The following is an 18,823-nucleotide window of genomic DNA, read 5'->3' on the forward strand; positions in this document are numbered from 1 at the left end:
TCTAGCCTCTCACAACAAGGTTTCTGGGCTCCTGTGCTTCTTGGCTCTCAAGACTCCAAAGACTTGTGGCTGGATATTAAGAAACCTGATCTTTTATTGCTTCCAAAAGAGGCAGCATAAGGGTTTCTTTTTCTTTCTAAGACCTTCCCTTCTTTCTATGTCCTCAGCCTGAGATAGTCCTTGTACTGCCTCTCCTCTCTCCCCTTCTCCACGACAATGGAGGGGGACAACGGAAAAACCAATCTATGAGAGGCCAGAAATGTAAACCAATCTATGAGAGGCCAGATATGCTAGAAATGTTGTAATGTAGCAAGGAAAAAAACAAAAGCAGCACTATATAACAATAAAAATAAAATTGTACAAAAGAGGTAATGACGTAACCGACAAAGGTGAAGTGTCACATGGGGCCCCCGGAACAAGGAGAAGATGGTGAGGGCTTACAGAATGATTCTGATGGTAGATGGGCGCTGCTGGTGCTGCCTGGAGCAGCTGTGGGCCTGCAGTGGCAGTTTCCTGCTCCCTCTCTGCAGCACTGGTGGTGGCAGGGGCAATGGTGATGGGTGTCTCTCCCTGCAGAGCTCTGTTTGGCACTGCCGCTACCATCAGTCCGCCACGCTGGGCGTGCGCGTGGGAATTGGATTTGCCGCTCCACTGCCTCTTCCTACCACCCTGCTGGGCTCCACTGGGCTTGGCTGGACTCCCTTTTGGCTTGGCTGAACTCACTTAGTATCAGTGTCAGCAATCTGGGCTGCACTGTTCTGCTGAAGCAGAAAAACAGCCTCACCTGCCATCCTGGCCCTGATGGTTTCAGTTGTGTGTCAGAGCTGTCACTTCCGTGCCACTCATCTCAACCCCATGGCCTAAAAAATACTGTGGAAGGACAAGACTGGGGGGGAAATGGTGGTGGTGCTTTGGTCCCAAGGCCTCTCTGCTAGAGTGAGCCAGACAGAAGGATCCCCCTTGCATTTCTGGTGATGGCATTTCCCTGCTGAAATCACACCCATGGCTGTGATGTAAAATGTTTGGAATAAACAGTGCTGAAAAATTCATGACCTGGTCTCTGTAGCTAGGAGAATCCTCTAAATGTAATTGAAGTAGTGCTTCTCCTTGTTTGCTGCTTTCAAGAGTGGAGAGTTTTGGATTGGTTTTGACTGAGGGCAGCAAGAGGGGTGATCCTTCAGTGAAAGGAGGTTTTGTGAAATTATTTCTGTTGATTTGGGATGTTGTGAATGATGCAGAGAGTGGTCAAGATGGACGGGATACTAAGACTAATCCATTGCACTATCCCCAGTTCTCCCTAGCCCCCTTTCCCCACCGCACTCTCCTATCCCCGCTTCCCCTGCACCGGGTAGACGGGGGGAGCAGACCATCCACAGAAGACGCAGGGTTGCCACCTTCTCCCTGGCTACCCCAGGTCCCCTCAGTACCTTCGCTCTGACAGTGTTGTTCATACTGTCAGAGACACTGTCCCTAACCCTTCTCCTAATCCCTCTTACCCTGTTAATAGTCCTGGTTGCTCTCAAGGAGCCTCTATTCCACCAAGCCCTTTCCTTTTCCCACCAAACCCTTTCCTTAACCCCTCGGGAGAGGTACCACAAAATGGCTGCTGCCTGTTGACGCCAACTTTACCATCACAAGATGGCCGTCGCCACGTCGTGAGTACTTCTTCTCCCCAGAATCCCTTTTTACCCCCTCCCACACACACCCCAGACTCTCTTCTTCCTTTCCCTAACCCCTCCTCTTCCCTTGCAGCAATTAGTCAAACCCCTCCCAGGTGCTATTGCACCGCTCCACCCACTGCACCACCCCTTGAGGTTGCGTCACCTGTTCCCACCCCTTTTCCCACAATGCTGACACCACCACCCTCTTCCTACGTCACTCCTGCGCAAGGCTCCACCCACCAGGACCCTGCCCATCACCTTCCTGTTTCCCACACCCCACCTTACGGTTCCCACGGTGACGTGGGGGGTGGGAGTGCTGGGCCTGGAAAACAGAAAGTGGAAAACAACACCAATCCTCTGTTCCTGGCTCCAGTAACCTATAATGCAAGAGGGCAACACCCAAGATGGGAACCCCTCTTGTATGAGTTCATAAGGGAGCTCTGTAAAACCAAATGTGAATTTGGCCCTAAAAGTGAATTCTTTAGGAGCATTTTAAAGGCAACATTTAACTCTAATACCATGGTCCCTGCCGATTTAAAGCGTCTATTTAGTTGCCTGCTCCCTCTATGACAATATAAAATGTGGGAAAGAACTTGGAAGAGATTAGCAGGGGACCTCCTTCTGGGTATTCTACAGAGCGCCGATTATGCCACTGACATAGAAGAAGAAGAAATTACCATAAACCACCTTGTTGGTGAGGGTGACTGGAGCCAGGCTCAGAAGCAGGCTGCAGGGATTCCTAGGGCTGTATTAGATCTTACAAAGGACACTGCAGAGCGGGCTTTCATTGGCATGCCCTCTAAGGAACCTGTTATATCATATATTGCTCTTAAGCAGTCTGTTGCAGAGCCGTTTATTGACTTTGTGGACCAGGTGAGAGCTGCTGTAGAAAAGAGAGTGGAAGGGCAGGAGCTACAAGATCAGCTCATACTCGAGATCGTCACCACCAATGCCAATGAAGATTGTCGGTGGATCATCTTGGCACTCCCAGTGTCCCCTCCTCCGACGCCTGATCAACTTCTTGAGGAGTGCACGAGGAAGGCCACCCTGCTGGCTGGGGATGTGGTGAAGAAGCCATGGGAAAGGTTGCGGCTTCAACATTGGTGGCCCCGAGGCCTCCAACATCGAGGCCTTTTCCACCCAAATGCTGATGTTTCCATTGCAAGCAGGAGGGCCACTTTATCAGCCAGTGCCCCTTCCTAGGAATGGCACCTCCACAAGTGGGGAAAACAGGGGAGGGGAGACCTTAGACCAGCCAAAAAACTAACTGGGGAGCATGGACCTACCCCGTGCAATGATATAAATAGGGTAGGTCAAAGTGTTGCTGTGAAGGCTGCTGTGCACCATATCATACTTGGTATCAGCAGCCAAGTGTATGCCACAGACAAAACAGAACCATACAGGCTCAGACTTACTAAAGCTATTCATTTTTCCAAGTAGGATTGGCACTTCATTACCGCAACAGCAGAGCTTCTACCCCACATTCGAGACTGTGAAACTCGCAGGTGGAACGATCTTCTGAACTGCAAATACCTTGTCATTGGGGACACTAAACACATCCCACATGAGATAGAAATGCCTCCTGCAATCCTCTCACTTGATCCTAGGACCTTCTATCTCATGGCGTACTGTGTGCACCCCCCCCAATTCCTGCCGGAGGGACAGATCATTGCACAGGCCATTCCAGTGCCTCCTCTTTTGTGTGATGATCTGGACCCTTCTTTTTTTTACATCGAGACGCTGGGAGAGGAGGAGCCCCTCATATGGTGTGGCCTTAAGAGCGAGGGGCATTTGTCCTAGTTTAGGGCAAATTTGGGGAAAACCCAGGAAATAAACCCCCACGGCTCCTCTCCACCCACCTGGTTCAGGGAAAAATTTCCTCTGAGAGAGAGAAGTGGAAAAGAACCTGTTTATTCAACAAACAAAGCACTCCCCAGCACCAAAACAATTAACAACACAAGATGACAACAAAACTCTTTCACCCCTCTGAAGAGATGAACAAATCTAGAAGGTCTTTCCTGGGAGTGGTCGCCCGGGTCTGGATGCTGGGGATTGCTCTCCAGCACTGGGGATGGCTGCTGCAGATCACCAAATGCAGGCTCCTGGTGTTCCTTGGTGTTTCCCAGATCCCAGTCCAGAGCAGGTTGGATGATATTCAGAACGAGGAAAGGAAAAAGCAACAGTCCAGGGAAAGAATTGGACTGCTTAACCTAACTAGGAAGCAAAGCAAGAAAGCAGGCAAAGCAAGCAAGCCAAGCAAGCAAGCAAGCAAAGCAAAAGCCAGCCAGCCAGCCCTAGCCTTTTCTAGCTTTCCAGCAGACATGGGGGGAGGTGAACCAGATGATAACACAGCAAAACAAACCTTCACTTTCAGAGTCAGTTCTGAAAGCACAGAACATAATATCAAACGTAAACAGAACACACGATTGGAAATACAAACACCATAACAGTCACCCTAGGACAGCATTCCATCCAACTTCAGGGGATGATGGACACTGGGGCAGACGTGACGGTCATTCCTCCACACAAATGGCTGCCACAGTGGGAGCTGCAAAGTGTAGGCAGCATGGTTTCAGGTGTAGGGGGTCCACAATTGGCACAGCAATCCAAGAGCATAGTCCAAAATACAGGGCCGAATGGGCAATTGGCCTCTGTACGCCCATTTGTTTTGAATTCAGAGTTCACTCTCTGGAGGAGAGACGCCATGCCCCAGTGGGGGGCCAAATTAGAACCGCCTGCCTCTCAGGATTTTTAGGTGCAGCCACTGAAGAGTGCCCTACCCAAAGACTTAATTGGCTCACAGATAAACCTGTCTGGGTAGAGCAGTGGCCGCTAAGCAAGGAAAAATTAAGAGCGCTCACTCAGATTGTGAAGGAGGAACTGGCCAAAGGCCGTATAGTAGAAACCAACAGCCCGTGGAATTCTCTGGTTTTCATTATTAAGAAGCCAGGGAAGGACAAGTGGCGCCTCCTCCACGATCTGAGAAAGATCAATAATGTCATCAAGGACATGGGGTCCCTCCAACCAGCGATACCTTCCCCATCTATGCTCCCCCAAAATTGGAAATTGGCGGTGATAGACATAAAAGACTGTTTCTTCCAAATTCCCCTACACCCAGCTGATGCACCATGCTTTGCCTTCTCTGTGCCCTCCATCAACAGAGAGGATCCCATGAAGTTCTACCACTGGCAAGTTCACCCATAGGAGATTAAAAAGAGTCCTACCATCTGCCAGTGGTATGTCACAAGAGTTCTGTCCCCGGTGTGTGCCAAGTGGGGAAACTGCATCTTATACCATTATATGGGCGATGTCCTTGTTTGTGCCCACAGTGACAACGTGCTTGCAGAGGCACTGGAGGACACTATTGCAACCTTGTCGGCGGCTGAATTTGAGTTACAAAAGGAAAAAGTGCAACAACTGCTGCCTTGGAAGTATCTCAGCCTTGAGATCAGCAACGGGACCATCATGCCCCAAAGACCAATTATTAATGACAACCCCTCAACGTTATGGGACCTCCATCAGCTGTGTGGGTCTTTAAACTGGATCAAACCCTGGCTGGGGCTCACCACGGGGGACCTATCCCATCTCTTCAACTTGTTGAGGGGGAGAGAGGAGTTGGATTCCCCGAGGGCTCTGACCCAGGAGGCCAGGGCTGCTTTGGAGAAAGTCCAGTCCACATTGGCAGGCAGGCAAGCCCACTGGTGCTGCGAGGGCCTGCCCTTCTGATTCATCATTCTTGGTAAGTTGCTGCACCTCCATGGGCTGATCTTTCAATGGGACACAGATCAAAAGGATCCCATCTTAATCATAGAGTGGGTGTTCCTTGGTCATCAGATGTCCAAGAGCATCACCAGGCCACAAGAGTTGATGGCTCAGCTGATCATGGGGGCCAGGGCTCACCTGCGGGTGCTGGCAGGGTGTGATTTCATGTGCATTCATCTCCCTATTAAGACATCCACAGGGAGATTGTCTAAGGAAACCCTTGAGCACTTGCTTCAGACCAATAAAAGCCTACAGTTATCCCTGGACAGCTACACAGGATAAATTCTTATTAACCACCCAGGTCATAAATTACTTGAAACACAATTTGATTTGATTCCAAAAAATATCCAAAGTAACGAAGCACTGACGGCATTGACCATTTTTACTGATTTATCCAGAGGGTCCCACAAGTAGGTGATGACATGGAAGGACCCCCAGACTCAGCAGTGGGAAGCCGATGTTAAGGCTGTGGAGGGTTCTCCACAAGTTGCTGAGTTGGACGCTGTCATCAGGGCCTTCGAGAGATTTCCAGAACCAATTAATATTGTTACAGATTCGGCTTACGTAGCAGGTGTTGTGTCCAGGGCAGAGCATGCAGTGCTCAAAGAGGTTTCTAACCCGGTGATATTTGGCTTGCTCTCAAAATAAATTCATCTGGTTTCCCACCGAGAGCAACCCTTTTATGTAATGCACGTGAGGTCACACACCGACCTTCCTGGTTTTATTGCAGAAAGCAATCACAGGGCAGATGCTCTGGCCGCCCCTTTACAGCTAGCTGGCCAACCAAACATCGTCCACCATGCCAAGCTGAGCCATCAGCTGTTCCATCAAAATGCCCCAGGTCTGGTCCGCCAATTCCACCTACGGTGTGACCAGGCCAAAGCAATTATGGCCGCCTGCCCCGACTGCCAGGAGTCCACCTTACCAACTTTAAGTTCTGGAGTGAACCCTAGAGGACTCCGCAGTTGTGAGGTGTGGCAACCTGACATTACACATATACACAAATTCAGAAGATTCCAGCATGTACACGTTTCCGTGGACACTCTCCGGGGCAGTCTTCACCTCAGCCCACAGAGGACAAAAGGCCGCAGATGTGCAAAAACATCCTATTCACATTTGGGACCTTAGGGGTCCCCACTACCATCAAGACTGATAATGGCCCAGCCTATACTTCCAAGGCATTTGGTGAGTTTTTACAAGAATGGGGGACTAACCTTCAGACGGGGATTCTACACTTCCCCACCAGCCACGCTGTGATAGAAAGGACCCATCAAACATTAAAGAAAGTCCTCCTTCACCAGTGGAGAGACATCCCAGCCTTGTCACCGCAGCTCAGGCTCTGCAAGGCCCGTTTTACTATTAACTTTTTGAATTGCTCTTTCGATAGACCGGAACCACCAGTCCTGCGGCATTTTAAACAGCATCAGCAATTAAAACCTGAAGAAAGACCTCCAGTATTCATAAGGGATCCGGACTCTGGAGAGATCCAGGATCCATACCAGCTTGTCATCTGGGGACGTGGATACGCGTGTGTGTCCATGTCCTCAGGAGTCAGATGTATCCCCAAGAAATGGGTAAAACCTTATACCCCTGAACAGCGAGTGAGTCCAACACAGAACACCTCCCCAGACACCTTAGAAGATCCCACAAATGACGCAGTGGCGTCGAATAGGAAACGCCACAAGGGGAGAAGAGTCCCCTAATCCTTTCTAACCTCCATCTTGTAACAGCAAGTGGCATTTTCTTTCCATCGTTGATTTATTATATGGTCTCTTTTTCTTTCAGACTTACATTATGTCAACCTCTGTGTTCCTATTCCTCATTTGGTTCCAGCATATGGCCCTCTACCAGTCCTCTCTGGACGCACGGATCGTTCCGCAACCCCAGAAAAATGTGTGGGTAACCCTGGCCCATGCCCTCCAACAAGGTCATCCGCAGCAGAAAATCCGACGTCCACCTGCCTGGTGGGGACTCCATCTAAGTTACAGGAGTATCCCACCTCTCTGCACACCATCCAAACTCAAATTAACAAAGAGAACTCTCCAAACAAGTGGATGGAGATATTCAGGTATTGGGGGCTTGTTAACACCACTAAGACACCCATTGTGAACCCCCTGGTGCTCTGGCGGAAATGGGTCTACGATCTACTCTAAGCCGACACTGAGCCCCAAGAATCTGAGTTATTGGGCTCCACGAAAGCCACCTACTGTGTCTACTCTGACTATGAGCCCAGTTCTCGCCGCAACTTGTATGAGGATGTTAAGCAACATAAGCTTGCATTTCAGACAAACCAATGGTGCCAGTATGTCACCAAAGTGGGTGCTCCCTCAACTGATGGCTCATACGACAGGAAGTTGGACCGAGGACTGTTTTTGATTTGTGGAGATCGGGCATATCCAGGAATCCCCTCTTGCCTTCTCGAAGGTCCATGCACTCTGGGGCGTCTTTCCCTTGCTTTCCCAAATTCTAATTCAGCAATCAAAAAATAGAACCAAATTTACCAAACGGAGTGCAAATCAATTTGATGAACATTGCAATGCCAAAATCTACCATTGGGCAGAATCAAAAAGGGTTGCCATCTGTGTGTTCCTGCCATGGGTGGTGGCAGCCAAAGCACTAAATGAATTGGGCAATCTAGAGTGTTGGGTGACAAAGCAGGCGAATTTGACCTCGACGGCCTTAAGTAATCTCCTCGAAGACGAGGAAGTAATCAGGAAAGCTACCCTACAAAATCGGGCAGCTATTGATTTTCTGCTACTGGCACATGGGCATGGGTGTCAGGAGTTTGAAGGGTTATGCTGCTTTGACTTGTCATCAAAGAGCCAGAGCGTCCATGCATCCATCCGAGAGATGAAGAGCCTTATTGACAGTGTGAAGCAAGAAAACGAGGACTGGTTTAGAGACATGTTTAAAAACTGGAATCTTTCCAGATGGGTAGTATCTATCATAAAAGACATTGCATATCTCATTGTTGTTATTTTCCTAGTTTCGTTGGCATTTGGGATTCTAAAGCGCATCATTTCCACCCCCACCACCAAGTCCACGGCTTCAAAAATTGTAGTTGCCGCTGCTGTCACTACTGAAAATGAATGGTGGGAAGGCGACCAACAAGCAGTCACTGAAGTTTAATACCCACGACATCATCTTTCCCCAAAGTTCCATCAAATGTATAAAATAAAAGGGGGAAGATGTGGTGGTGTGTGTTTTGTGGGATTTTGCAGCGTTTTACTATATCAGTTAGAAGCCGACCCTGGGTCTCCGGTGGGATCACCAGGTGGTGGTGTGTGCAGCCATATGGGTGACGCTGGCACAAAGGTGTCACGAAGATTCGAGACAGAGGGACAAAGGAGAGGACACTTGTATGTGGTACAAGGAGACTTTATTCCATGAACCGGGCGAGGGACAAGTGCCAAAGAAAATGGGATCCGGCTAGAACTTATAAAGGGTGTGGGCATGAAGGGGTGTCACCATGTGATATCCAATGGCAACAGATTACATTAGGATTACATCATAGGTCATAACCAATGGGGAAAAGCTGGGGAGGGGAGAAGCCTCAGGGGACCAACTGACGGCAAGAATAGGGATGATTGACAAAGAACTTTTGAGAACAAAATGGGGGTGGTTACATGGACTGACAGGAGGTGGGCAGCACAACTTGGATTGGCTCGTCTACTTTGGGGGAAAACGGGAGGAAGAGGGAGATTGACAGTCAAGTGGTGGGAAAACTTAGGGGTAAACAACCTGGGAGAAACCACTGTGAAGGAAAGAAATAGGGGGTACAAGGAACATACCAAACAAAACTTTCTAACAATAAATTTCTAACTCATACAGTAAAACGCTGCAAAATCCCACAAAACACACACCACCACAGTCCAGCTGGAAGAAGTCTCCTGGTTTTTGCTCAGAAGCATTAGTGGCCAAAGAGCACTGATGTGGTTCCTCACATCCCACTCCCTTCTCACTGCTCAACTTCTCCAGGTGGGATTAGTGTGTTCTTGGAGTTACTCTTAGATGCCTTGAGCAGTAGCTTATGGACTAGGAGGGCTTTTTGTGTTGCTTTGTAGCAGAGGAGAGCTTTGCAGGCTTTTTTTGGCCTGAGCTGTAGGGAAGATCTGGTTCTCTGCACTCTGTGAGTTCACAAACCAGCCCAGGGTGGCTGCTATTGTGATGTCAGGGGCCACATCCCAGCGTTGCCAAGGCAAAGTTGCTGTGCCCAGGCCCGGCAGGGCTCAGTGAGCAGAGCAGCTCTGTGGCACGCTGACTGCAGGCGGAACCTGCTGATCACCGAGGTCTCTGCCAGCAGGACTCGCAGGATTTTTGGTTTTTCCCCAAGGCGTTGTCTGGTGCAGACTTGGGCAGCGCTGCTCAGGCCATGGAGAGAGTGTGTGCTGCAGTTTGCACGGCTTTCTCCGTGGCCTATTCTGGGTACTTTTTCACCCAGCTGGCACGTAAGTGGACGGTTTTGTGCAGTGTGGCATATGGACACCAAAATGCCACCAAGAGGCCTTGAGTTGGGTAAAGCTGCTGTCAGCAGCTGCAGCTAAGAAGGGGGTGTCTCTAGCCAGAGGGGCCTGGGCAGCATTTGTAATGTAGCCTGCAGGGGCTCCGCTCCTCCCGTGGCACAGCCTGTGCCCATGGGGTCTGGAATCTCCTCAGTTTGCTGGCTCAAGCCAGACAACTTCCAAGATAGGAAGACTGGGAGAGCTTGGCAGGAGTCCTTGGAAAAGCTGTGCACTGCTCTCCAGCACTGAGGGAAAGTCCCTCAGTTCAAGTCTTCTTGTCTGCATTCCCTCATCCCAGCATGTGCCTTTGGAACTTGACACTTCCTGAGTGCTAAAAGAGCCATTCCTTCTGGAGTGAAATCACAGGATCAGCTTGGAAAAGGCCTCTGAGATGGACATTTCAGAGCAGTTCTTGTATGCTCCTGAACCCAGGAGCTGTTCCTGCGCTGTGTCACCACAGAACTGCCACCATGGCTAAAGGGGACTTGGGTGAAGCTTTGTTGGGGAAGGGTTTTCAGTAAGCTCATGGCAATTGCTGCATGCAATCCCTTCAGAAACCTGAAGTCCAGGGAAGAGAGGAGCTGTATCTCCTGCTGGGTGGGGTGGGGCAGAAGCTGGAATGCCTGTTGCAGAACCACTGGGACTTTCTCAGTCTCGAGTTTCTATGGGTTGAGAGGCCAAAGAGGACAAAGGGTAGACACGAGGCAGTAGTTTGTGCTGTTGCCTTGCTGTGTGACACAAGGGTTGCTGCTGGAGTGATGGAGTGAAAGCAGAATGCTCTGTCTTTGGTTGCTGACTATTTGGTGGGCTTGCCCAGCACAGGCAGTTTCCTTACAGCATCTGCTTCTTTTTGCCTTTTGTCTTGCAGGTCACATCACCCGTGCCTGGAGAGAATCCGCTCCTTGGGTGAGTGGGAAAGGAGCCTTTGGTGTGGGTAGCATTTGACAATTGTGGAGCAAGCTGTGAGCTGGGCCTGGTGCAGTCCAGTGCCAGCCGGGTTGGATGAATGAAAGAACAGTCCAGGCTCTTTGCAACAGCAGCAGCAGCAGAATCTGCAGGAGGAGTTGGATCCCAGGCTGTTTCTCCAGCTCCTTTTCAGAGCTTTTAAGCAGCTGAAAGTGGGGTTGCTTGGTGCTTGAAGCCATGATGGAAGTTCTCCTGTACAAGAGAGTGCAGTCCCATCTAACTGGCCCATTTTCCTTGAGTTTGAACAATTAGAATGCCATTTCTCTGCAGATGATTTCTCCTTAGTGCATCTGGCTCCAGAGCTGAATGGAGAGGTTACCTGTCCCTGACACTGCTGTCTATCTGCAGAGCCCAAAACAGACCTCTGAGCCTCCTCTGGATGCATGTCTTCCTGAAGAAGAGGCCAAAGGGGAGGAAGATTCCCACCAAAGTGCACCTGCTGCCACTGCAGGGCCTGAGCATCCAGCATCAGTAAGTGGCAGCTCTGTCTAGTCCTGTGGCTTGAGCAAAGCAGAGCTGCAAGTTTCTGAGCAGACAGCACCTGCCCTGCCTGGCTGAAGATGCTGAGGACTGGAATCTTTCCAGCTCTCCCAGAGCACTTCCCCCAGCCTGTGAGGCCTGGAGAAGGGGTGTGGTACTTGGACATTTAGGCATCACTTTCCTACTGTTCTGACAGGGGCTGGGAATTTGTCTCAGCAAGAGACAAGAGGTAGCAATAGGATGTCTTTGGATGCTCCTGGGGTACAAGTGAGGCCCTTTGTGCCCAGGGGCTATGCAGGGTCCTTGTCCCCAGTGAAGAGAGCAGTGCAAAGGTGCAGTTCACAGCCTTGCAGTATATGAGGAGACACTGTCCCCAGGAGGGACGTGGCCCTCCCCACAGAACAGCCAAAGTCAGGAGCTAAAGGAACAGCTGAGATGCAGCGAGGCCTGTAGCTGAAGAGACGTAAGGCTCTGAATGACAGGTTCTTTCCTGACCCTCCTGCTGCTGTCTGTGCACAGAGCAAAAGGGCAGCGCCAGCACCTGCTCCGGCTGCCTCTGCACCCGAGGAAGAGGCTGAAGAGGAGGAAGGTGCCAATGAACCTGCCCCTTCTGTCAGCCCACAGCCTGAGCAGCCAGCATCAGTAAGTGCCTGTTTGGGTTAGCAGTGTCTTTGGTGACATTTTGTCCCTCATGTAAAAGCAGGGTTTGGGTTCAGGGCCATGAGCTGGAGAAGTGGGCTGCAAAAGCTGAGAGGTGAAGAGCCCTGGATGTGACCAGCAGCATCTTCCTCAGGGCTTGCATTTGAAATGAGATCGGAGGGGCATCTCTGCCAGGCACATTTGTGACCCAAATTAATTTCTTGTCCCAGAGCTCCAGCTCGTCTGTCGTGGCACCTGCACGAGCTGCAGCTGAAGAAGCCTCCAGTGCCCAAGCTGGAAACTCAAGCAGGAGCAGCTCGTGCACCTGGAGCACGACTAGTTCCTCTGGCAGCAGGGAGCTGCTGGGAGAGAGGACAGAGGACAAGTGCCTGGCCATGCTGAGTACGTCCTTTGTGACCCTTGTGTGCCGCAGCAGTGCCTGGTGTGTGTGTGCGTGTGTCAGCAAGAGCTGTCCCAGCTCCTGTTCCTCCTCAGCTGAGTGCCAGCTCCTGAGGCCTCCCCACAGGAGCTGTTGCTGTGCTCTGAGGTGGGGAGGGATCGCTGGGCTGCTGCTCCTGCCTCGGAGGGCAGCTGGGCCTGGTTTGGCCTTGCCTGAGCTTCCCTCTAGGCAAAAGGCAGAGCAGAGATTGTTTCTGGCTGAGCAGGAGGCTGTGACCGAGCAAATGAGGAGGCCTCCAGGAGCTCCTGTGGGGCCCAGCTCCTGTGGGGCAAGGCCAAGGTCATCTTCAGAGCTCAGCCTGTCCTAAAAGCTGAGGGACCTCATTCCTAAGGCCCATCACAGTAGGGTAGAACATCAGCTGCTGCTCTTGAGCGGCAGAAGGGCGTTGTTTAGGCAAAGTCCTGCTTCAAGCTGGACATCTTAGCTCTGCTGGAGGCACTTTGCAATATTCTTCCTGTTCTGGAAAGGGCAGCTGTTGATAAAAATGGATGCCAGAAGCCAAGATGCCTTGCATGTTTGCAAGGATTAAATCTTTTGTTGACTGTCCCAGAGTCTTCATTGCCCGAACAGAAAGGTTGTGTTTGTCCTGCTGCCCTTAATGTCTGTAGGCAACAATCACTTCTCTTGCTTACACTTTTCTGATCCCTGTCTCCTCTGACTGTTTCTTGATGTGCTTAGATTTTAGTTTAGACTTCTAGTTTTGGACAGGCCATCTGTGCTGCAGGGCTGCTTGTCCTGCTGCTGTTGTTTTTAAGGTGGTGGTGGTGTGGTGGTGTTGTTGTTTCCTGAGGGAGTGAGTTGAAAGGGCACAGTGTCCCAGAGAGTGGGGCTGCCTTTCTGATCTGCTGCAGGGTGGGATCTCTTTTGAAGGGAGCATCTTTCCTTGGGATTTTTACAGAGATGCTGGTGAGTGAGGGAGATCCTGAGGCTAAGTACACAGAACTGGAAACAATTGGCAGAGGGTGAGTGCAGCCACAGTTCCTTCCATTTACTGTTTGTCCCTGGACTTTTTTCCTCTTGTACTGTGGATTCCTGCACTTGCAGGGACTAAAGGACTTCTTCTTTCTCTGCGGCTGTTTTGTTTCTAGGGGTTTTGGCACGGTGTGCATGGCAGTGGAGACTGCCACAGGAGAAGAGGTAAGCGTCAAGCAGCGCCACAGCTTCTGCAGAACTGTTTTAGGACAGCATTTGATCTGTCATGTCTGGAAGAGTTTGCTTTGTTGCTGTGAAATGGAGAATGCCAGTGGAATGATCAAGCCCCCTAGAGGTTGTCCAGCAGTTTTGCTCCATGTTTTCTGGCAGAAATTGACTTTCTGCTTGCAAGAGGAGTGTGAATGAAAATGGGGATGATAAAGTAAAGCCATGGGGGAAGTCTGTGAGAACGGTGAGTGTTGTTAGAGCTTTGAGGTGGACAGCATAGACCATGTTTCTGCCAGGTTTCCAAGGCAAAGGCTATCTGGCTTTTTGTCCTGGCAGGTGCCCAAGCAAGCGGTCTGATGTCCAGCCACAAGGCAGCTTGGCCCAGCCCAGCTCTGTCACCCCATCATCACTGTCTCCGTGTTCCCCTGGTGGTTCTGTGCCACCAACTTTGGTTCATGTTTTCCATGTTGTTTTAGGTGGCCATAAAGAAAATTAGTCTCCTGGAAGAGAGCAACAGCGAGGTGTGCCTGAATGAAATCCAGATCATGCGTGGCAATAAGAATGCCAATCTTGTGACCTTTGTAGACAGGTGAGTGGTTCTGCTGTTCTGCCATGAAAGGTCATTCACATCCTGCAAGCCAGAAGTTCAACCACTCCTTTGGTGGCTGGCAGAGGATGGAGCTGTTAATTCCTGCTTCTGGGCTGATCTACAGCGTCCTGGGAGGAGATTGCATTGGGGCTGCATTCATCTTTGCTGGCATACCTAGTTTGAAGTGTGCTTTCAAAGACCGGCCTTGGCCCTGTCTCACTGAGCCAACAGCCTCAAAGTTCCTGTCCTCTCTCCACATGGTTTCATTTGTTTTGGCATTTGATTTTTTCCCACGGGTCTCCAGTGCTGACAAAGCGCTGTAGATTGTATCTCCCTTGGCGTGTTGCATTGGTGTGGATACCAAGCAGCCCTTAGACTGCACAGAGTTCAAGCCCTGTAGAGCATTGTGAATGACTATTCCTCCTGTCTTCCTCTGAGAGAGACACAGGAGCAAGAATCCATCAGGTCATGTAAGTGCACACCTTCATCTCCAGGCTGTTGTTTCCTCCTTTCAGCTACCTGGTGGATGAGGAACTCTGGCTGGTGATGGAATACATGGATGGAGGTTCTTTATACGATGTCATTAGGGAGACTCATATGGCAGAAGGAGAGATAGCAGCTGTCTCTCGGGAGGTAAGGGATGGCGCTTGTGCTTCCCATGGCCTGGTCGGGACGGCCCTTCCAAATGGGTGATAAGGAGAGGAGAGATTTCCCCTTCCAAGCTTCCTTTCTGCCTTTCTCTTATGCCTGGCAGTAGCAAGAGCAGATGAAGTGCCTGCCAATGTGCCTGCCCTTCTTCTAGTGTGTTTGTGTTTGCCTCTCTAAAGCCTTGCCGGGAGCCTGTGTGTGCTGCATTCCTTCCCCACAAGAGCAAAGTGGCTGGTGGCACCATGTTGAGCAAGTGGCAAAGACAAAGAGATCCTCACAGGACTCTCACAGAGCTCAGCCTCAAAGGAGAGCCTTGCACCCCAAGTGGTGCTTGCAAAAGCAGACACTGTTGTCTGGCTGCAGAGAGTACAGGCGCTGCAGCAGTGCACCTTGAGTCTGTGTTTGCAGGGCACTGGCCAGAGCAACAATTGCCCTTTCCCTTTCAAAAGCAAACAGCCACGTCCTTAGAAAAGCTCTGCTGTCCTCGTGTTGGAGCAGCCAGCTCTGCTGCCTTTGCCAGCAGCCTGGCCTGCCGTGGCTCACCAACCCCCAGGAAGTCAGTCTTGCAGGTGTGCCACTGCCCTGCTTATGGGACGCAATCCACTCAGGCTCGTGTTTCTTTTTCCTCTCTCAGTGCCTGCAAGGCCTGGATTTCCTTCACTCCAAGCAAGTGATCCACCGAGACGTAAAAAGCCACAACATTCTCCTGGGCTTGGACGGCTCTGTCAAGTTGGGTGGGTGTTGCTGGCCAGGCTCAGCCGTGGCGGGCTGCGGTGTGGGGCTGCCTTTGGGTGCTGCCGCTTCCCTGGTGCCTGTGGCAGTGCAGGCTGCCCTGCTGCGAGCGCAGAGCACAGCCACAAGGTGCAGGGAGCTGTAGCTGGGCAGAAGGGGTCAGGAGTGCCTTTGGCTTGTGTGTGTCCCTTCCCCAGCAAGGCAGCAGCAGTCTAATAGCTTCAGGGGACTAAAAGCCACTGCCTGAAGTCGGGGGCTTTTGCAAAGTGGCCAATTGCGTATTTCCTCAGCTGCAGGCCCGAGGAATGGCAGCATGCCCCTGGTACAGCTGTATTCCACACTGCCTTCTTAGACATTGATTCAGTGGGGAATTCTTTTCTTTGCTCTCCTTTTTCAAGCTGGCTTCATGTGAGTGTTTTTTCTCCTCAGCTGATTTTGGCCTTTCTGCTCAGCTCACCGCTGAGCAGAGCAAACGAAGATCACTTGTTGGGACTACTCACTGGATGGCCCCAGAAATTTTCACAAAGAAGCCCTACGGCCCCAAAGTGGACATCTGGTCCTTTGGAATTGTGGGGATCGAGATGGTGGAAGGAGCACCTCCTTACCTGATGAACACCTCCCGCACGGTACGCTGCAACTCCCCTCAGATGCTCCTGTCACTCTGACTAAATCTACTCCCATTCTGCTGCCTGGGAATCTTGCTAACACCTGACAATGATAGGTGCCAGGCTGCATAGTCTCTTATGCTTCTTGCCCAGATTATCCCCTTGGCATTTCATCATGAATAGCACAAGAAAATCACTATGCCTTTTCCTTGATGGAAGCTTTGCCTATGAGAGCAGTGAGCCGCTTTATCTAAAGGAGCAGTGAGCTGCATTTTATGGGTGGAATCCTTGGAAATAGTAAAGTTAGATTAAAGTCTGTCTTCCACCTCGCCTGTAGAGCTGGTGTCAGTGCTGAGAGAAGCAAAGTGTGCTGCTGCTGATGGAGTTGCTCCTAATTCCATCAGCCAATGAAATCAGGGATCAAGGCAAGAGCCTTTGCATGTTGGACTGGCTACGGCTGCCTCTGGCTTTGGGTTCTTTTAGTAGGGGTAGGAAAGGTATCTCCCTCCCTCTGGCAGGGAGTAAAGAGCCACTGGGGAGTGGAGCTTGTCCAGTGGGGTCTGTGTGAGCAGTTTGGGGTGTGGAGGAGACAGGTGGAGCGTGGCATTTCCTTCTTCTCCAGGTTCAGCAGCTGATAATCACCGGGGGCACCCCGAAGCTGCAGAAGCCCAGGCAACAGTCGGCTTGGCTGCGAGACTTTCTGCGCTGCTGCCTGGAGACGGACGAGGACAGGCGCTGGTCTGCCCAGGAACTTCTGCAGGTAAAAGGCAAAGCGGCTGCCGGGTGCGCCGGCCGCCCGCTGCCAGGGGCTCCTCGTCTGCTCAAGTCCAAGGCGGCAGATGGGCCCTGCTCCTGAGAACTCCAGTCTGGGGGCTTTTCAAAGGAAAACAGAGGAGAATCCTGGCCTGGCATGGGTTGGAAGGAGCCTTTCCAGGTCGCCTAGACCAAATCTCCTTCAGCTGAAGCCATCTGGGTTAATGGATTTGTGGGATTGGGAGCCATGTTTGGCTCATGTAGCATGGTCCTGGATGTGGAGACAGAGGTGCACAGAATGCCCTCCTTTGTGTATTTTTCTGCTTGCCAGAGAAAGCCAGTTTCAGCCTGTGAGGTCAGTAGATATTAATTTCTTCTTTTTCTCTTTGGGCAGCATCCTTTTGTAACCTCAGCCAAGCCGACCTCCAGCCTGACGCCTCTGATCATGGCAACGCAGCAGTTTATGGCCGACAGGAGATACTAGCCCTGCAGGAGGCCATTGGTGTTTTTTGTAGTTTCTAGTTTCTAGCTGATAGCTCATAGTTTCTAGTTTGTTTAGATTGATAGTGTAAATAAATACGATTATACATAAAACCTTTACTGTGCTGGAAGTCTCCCTTTGTTCTCACCCTGTGAATTAGCTCTAAATTTGCTTCTGAATGGTCAGGTGTTTCCTAAATGTGGGAAAAGCCATATATGGGGTTTGTGGCATGGTCTGGAAGTGGGCAAAGGTCTTCTGACCTTGGTGCCTCCAGGCCAAAACCTCTAGTGGAGAGACAGGCTGGCAGCAGTGACTAGAGGAGCAGAGTGGGACAAAATGGTGCAGAGGAGTGGTGGCAGTGCAGGGCATGCTGCTGTGGCTGTGGTTGTGTTGCAGCTCTTGGGAAAGGTTGGGAGTGTCTGTGCTGCTGTGGGCAGAGGGGGAGGGAGCCGGGCTTCTCCACAGGCTCGGGCACAGGTGAGCGTCCAGTGGGAAGGCAAGTTCTGCCACGGGAACTAAGGCAACATGTGGGAGTGAAGACTTGTGTAGTTTGGATCTGCGTGAGCCACTGTGGAGGCCTGTGGGCCTGCTGGAGGACTTCTTGGGGCTATGCCCTGGAAGAATGTCCCCTAGACTTTAAACTTTCCTTTATCATGTCCCTTAGACTTTAACCTTTAACCTTTCCCATGGACTCCGGTTTTTCATTTCAATGTACATTGTTACATTATTAGTGATATATAGTGATCATATAGTGATTGTTGAAAATCATTTACTGTGCGATGTTTGGTGGCAATTGGTGGTATATTTGATGGTCATTTAAATTTAAATTTTAGTTGTACAATATTTCGCAGACTTTATTTCCCAGTTTTCGTTTTCACTGCCGCGTGTCCCTGAACCCACTATCCCTGAGAAAGACAGGACTGGGGATGGAACCTGCTCAAGAGCACAGGCCAGCCACCAGCCATCTGCCATCTGCCCTCCTTTTCTGAGCCCATGCCAGGATGGCACTGGCCATGCCTCCCCGGATTCTACCCTAACCCACCTTGTGACAGCCCTCAACCCTGCTCCTGCTTTCCTGTTTATTAGCAGTCCCCGATTTTTGTTGTAATTCATGTTTCACAGATTCCCGATACAGGCGACCCTCGGAAGCCAGTCACCCCAGTTCTTTTATTTATTTAGGAAGGAGAGTTGGCACCCTCCGGACAGCTGGAGGAGCGACTCTGGTGCCCCACAGGAGACCCGTGCCTGGCCACACCATAAGGTCCTCACAGGCTGGTCCCCCCTAAAGCCTTTTCTTTTGCCTTGTGTGTTTGGGGGAGGGCACCAGGGGAAGGTGCCATCGCCAGTCCTTTTGATTTTCTCTTCTCTTTTGATTTATGGGTAAGTGAGGGGGAATGAATTGGCA

The 18,823-nt window shown here is 50.8% G+C and overlaps 1 protein-coding gene across 1 annotated transcript; it reads left to right on the forward strand.

The window, feature by feature from the left end:
* The first annotated feature begins 13,291 nt into the window (after nt 1–13,291).
* LOC100223901 (serine/threonine-protein kinase PAK 3) lies at nt 13,292–17,421 on the forward strand. Its single transcript, XM_032744436.3, has 8 exons — nt 13,292–13,432; nt 13,559–13,607; nt 14,087–14,199; nt 14,715–14,832; nt 15,482–15,581; nt 16,009–16,205; nt 16,807–16,944; nt 17,332–17,421. Exons 1-8 carry the CDS (start codon nt 13,371–13,373, stop codon nt 17,419–17,421), a joined length of 867 nt encoding a protein of 288 aa, XP_032600327.3. The 5' UTR covers nt 13,292–13,370.
* Nucleotides 17,422–18,823: the final 1,402 nt, after the last annotated feature.

This window comes from Taeniopygia guttata, chromosome Z (genome assembly GCF_048771995.1).
Source record: "Taeniopygia guttata chromosome Z, bTaeGut7.mat, whole genome shotgun sequence".
NCBI lineage: Eukaryota > Metazoa > Chordata > Aves > Passeriformes > Estrildidae > Taeniopygia > Taeniopygia guttata.

Coding starts and splice junctions, on each gene's coding strand:
- LOC100223901 (XM_032744436.3), top strand. CDS start 13,371: ATGCTGGTGAGTGAGGGAGATCCTGAGGCTAAGTACACAGAACTGGAA. Junction 15,582..16,008: donor GGACGGCTCTGTCAAGTTGG/GTGGGTGTTGCT, acceptor TTTTCTCCTCAG/CTGATTTTGGCCTTTCTGCT. Junction 16,945..17,331: donor CTGCCCAGGAACTTCTGCAG/GTAAAAGGCAAA, acceptor CTCTTTGGGCAG/CATCCTTTTGTAACCTCAGC.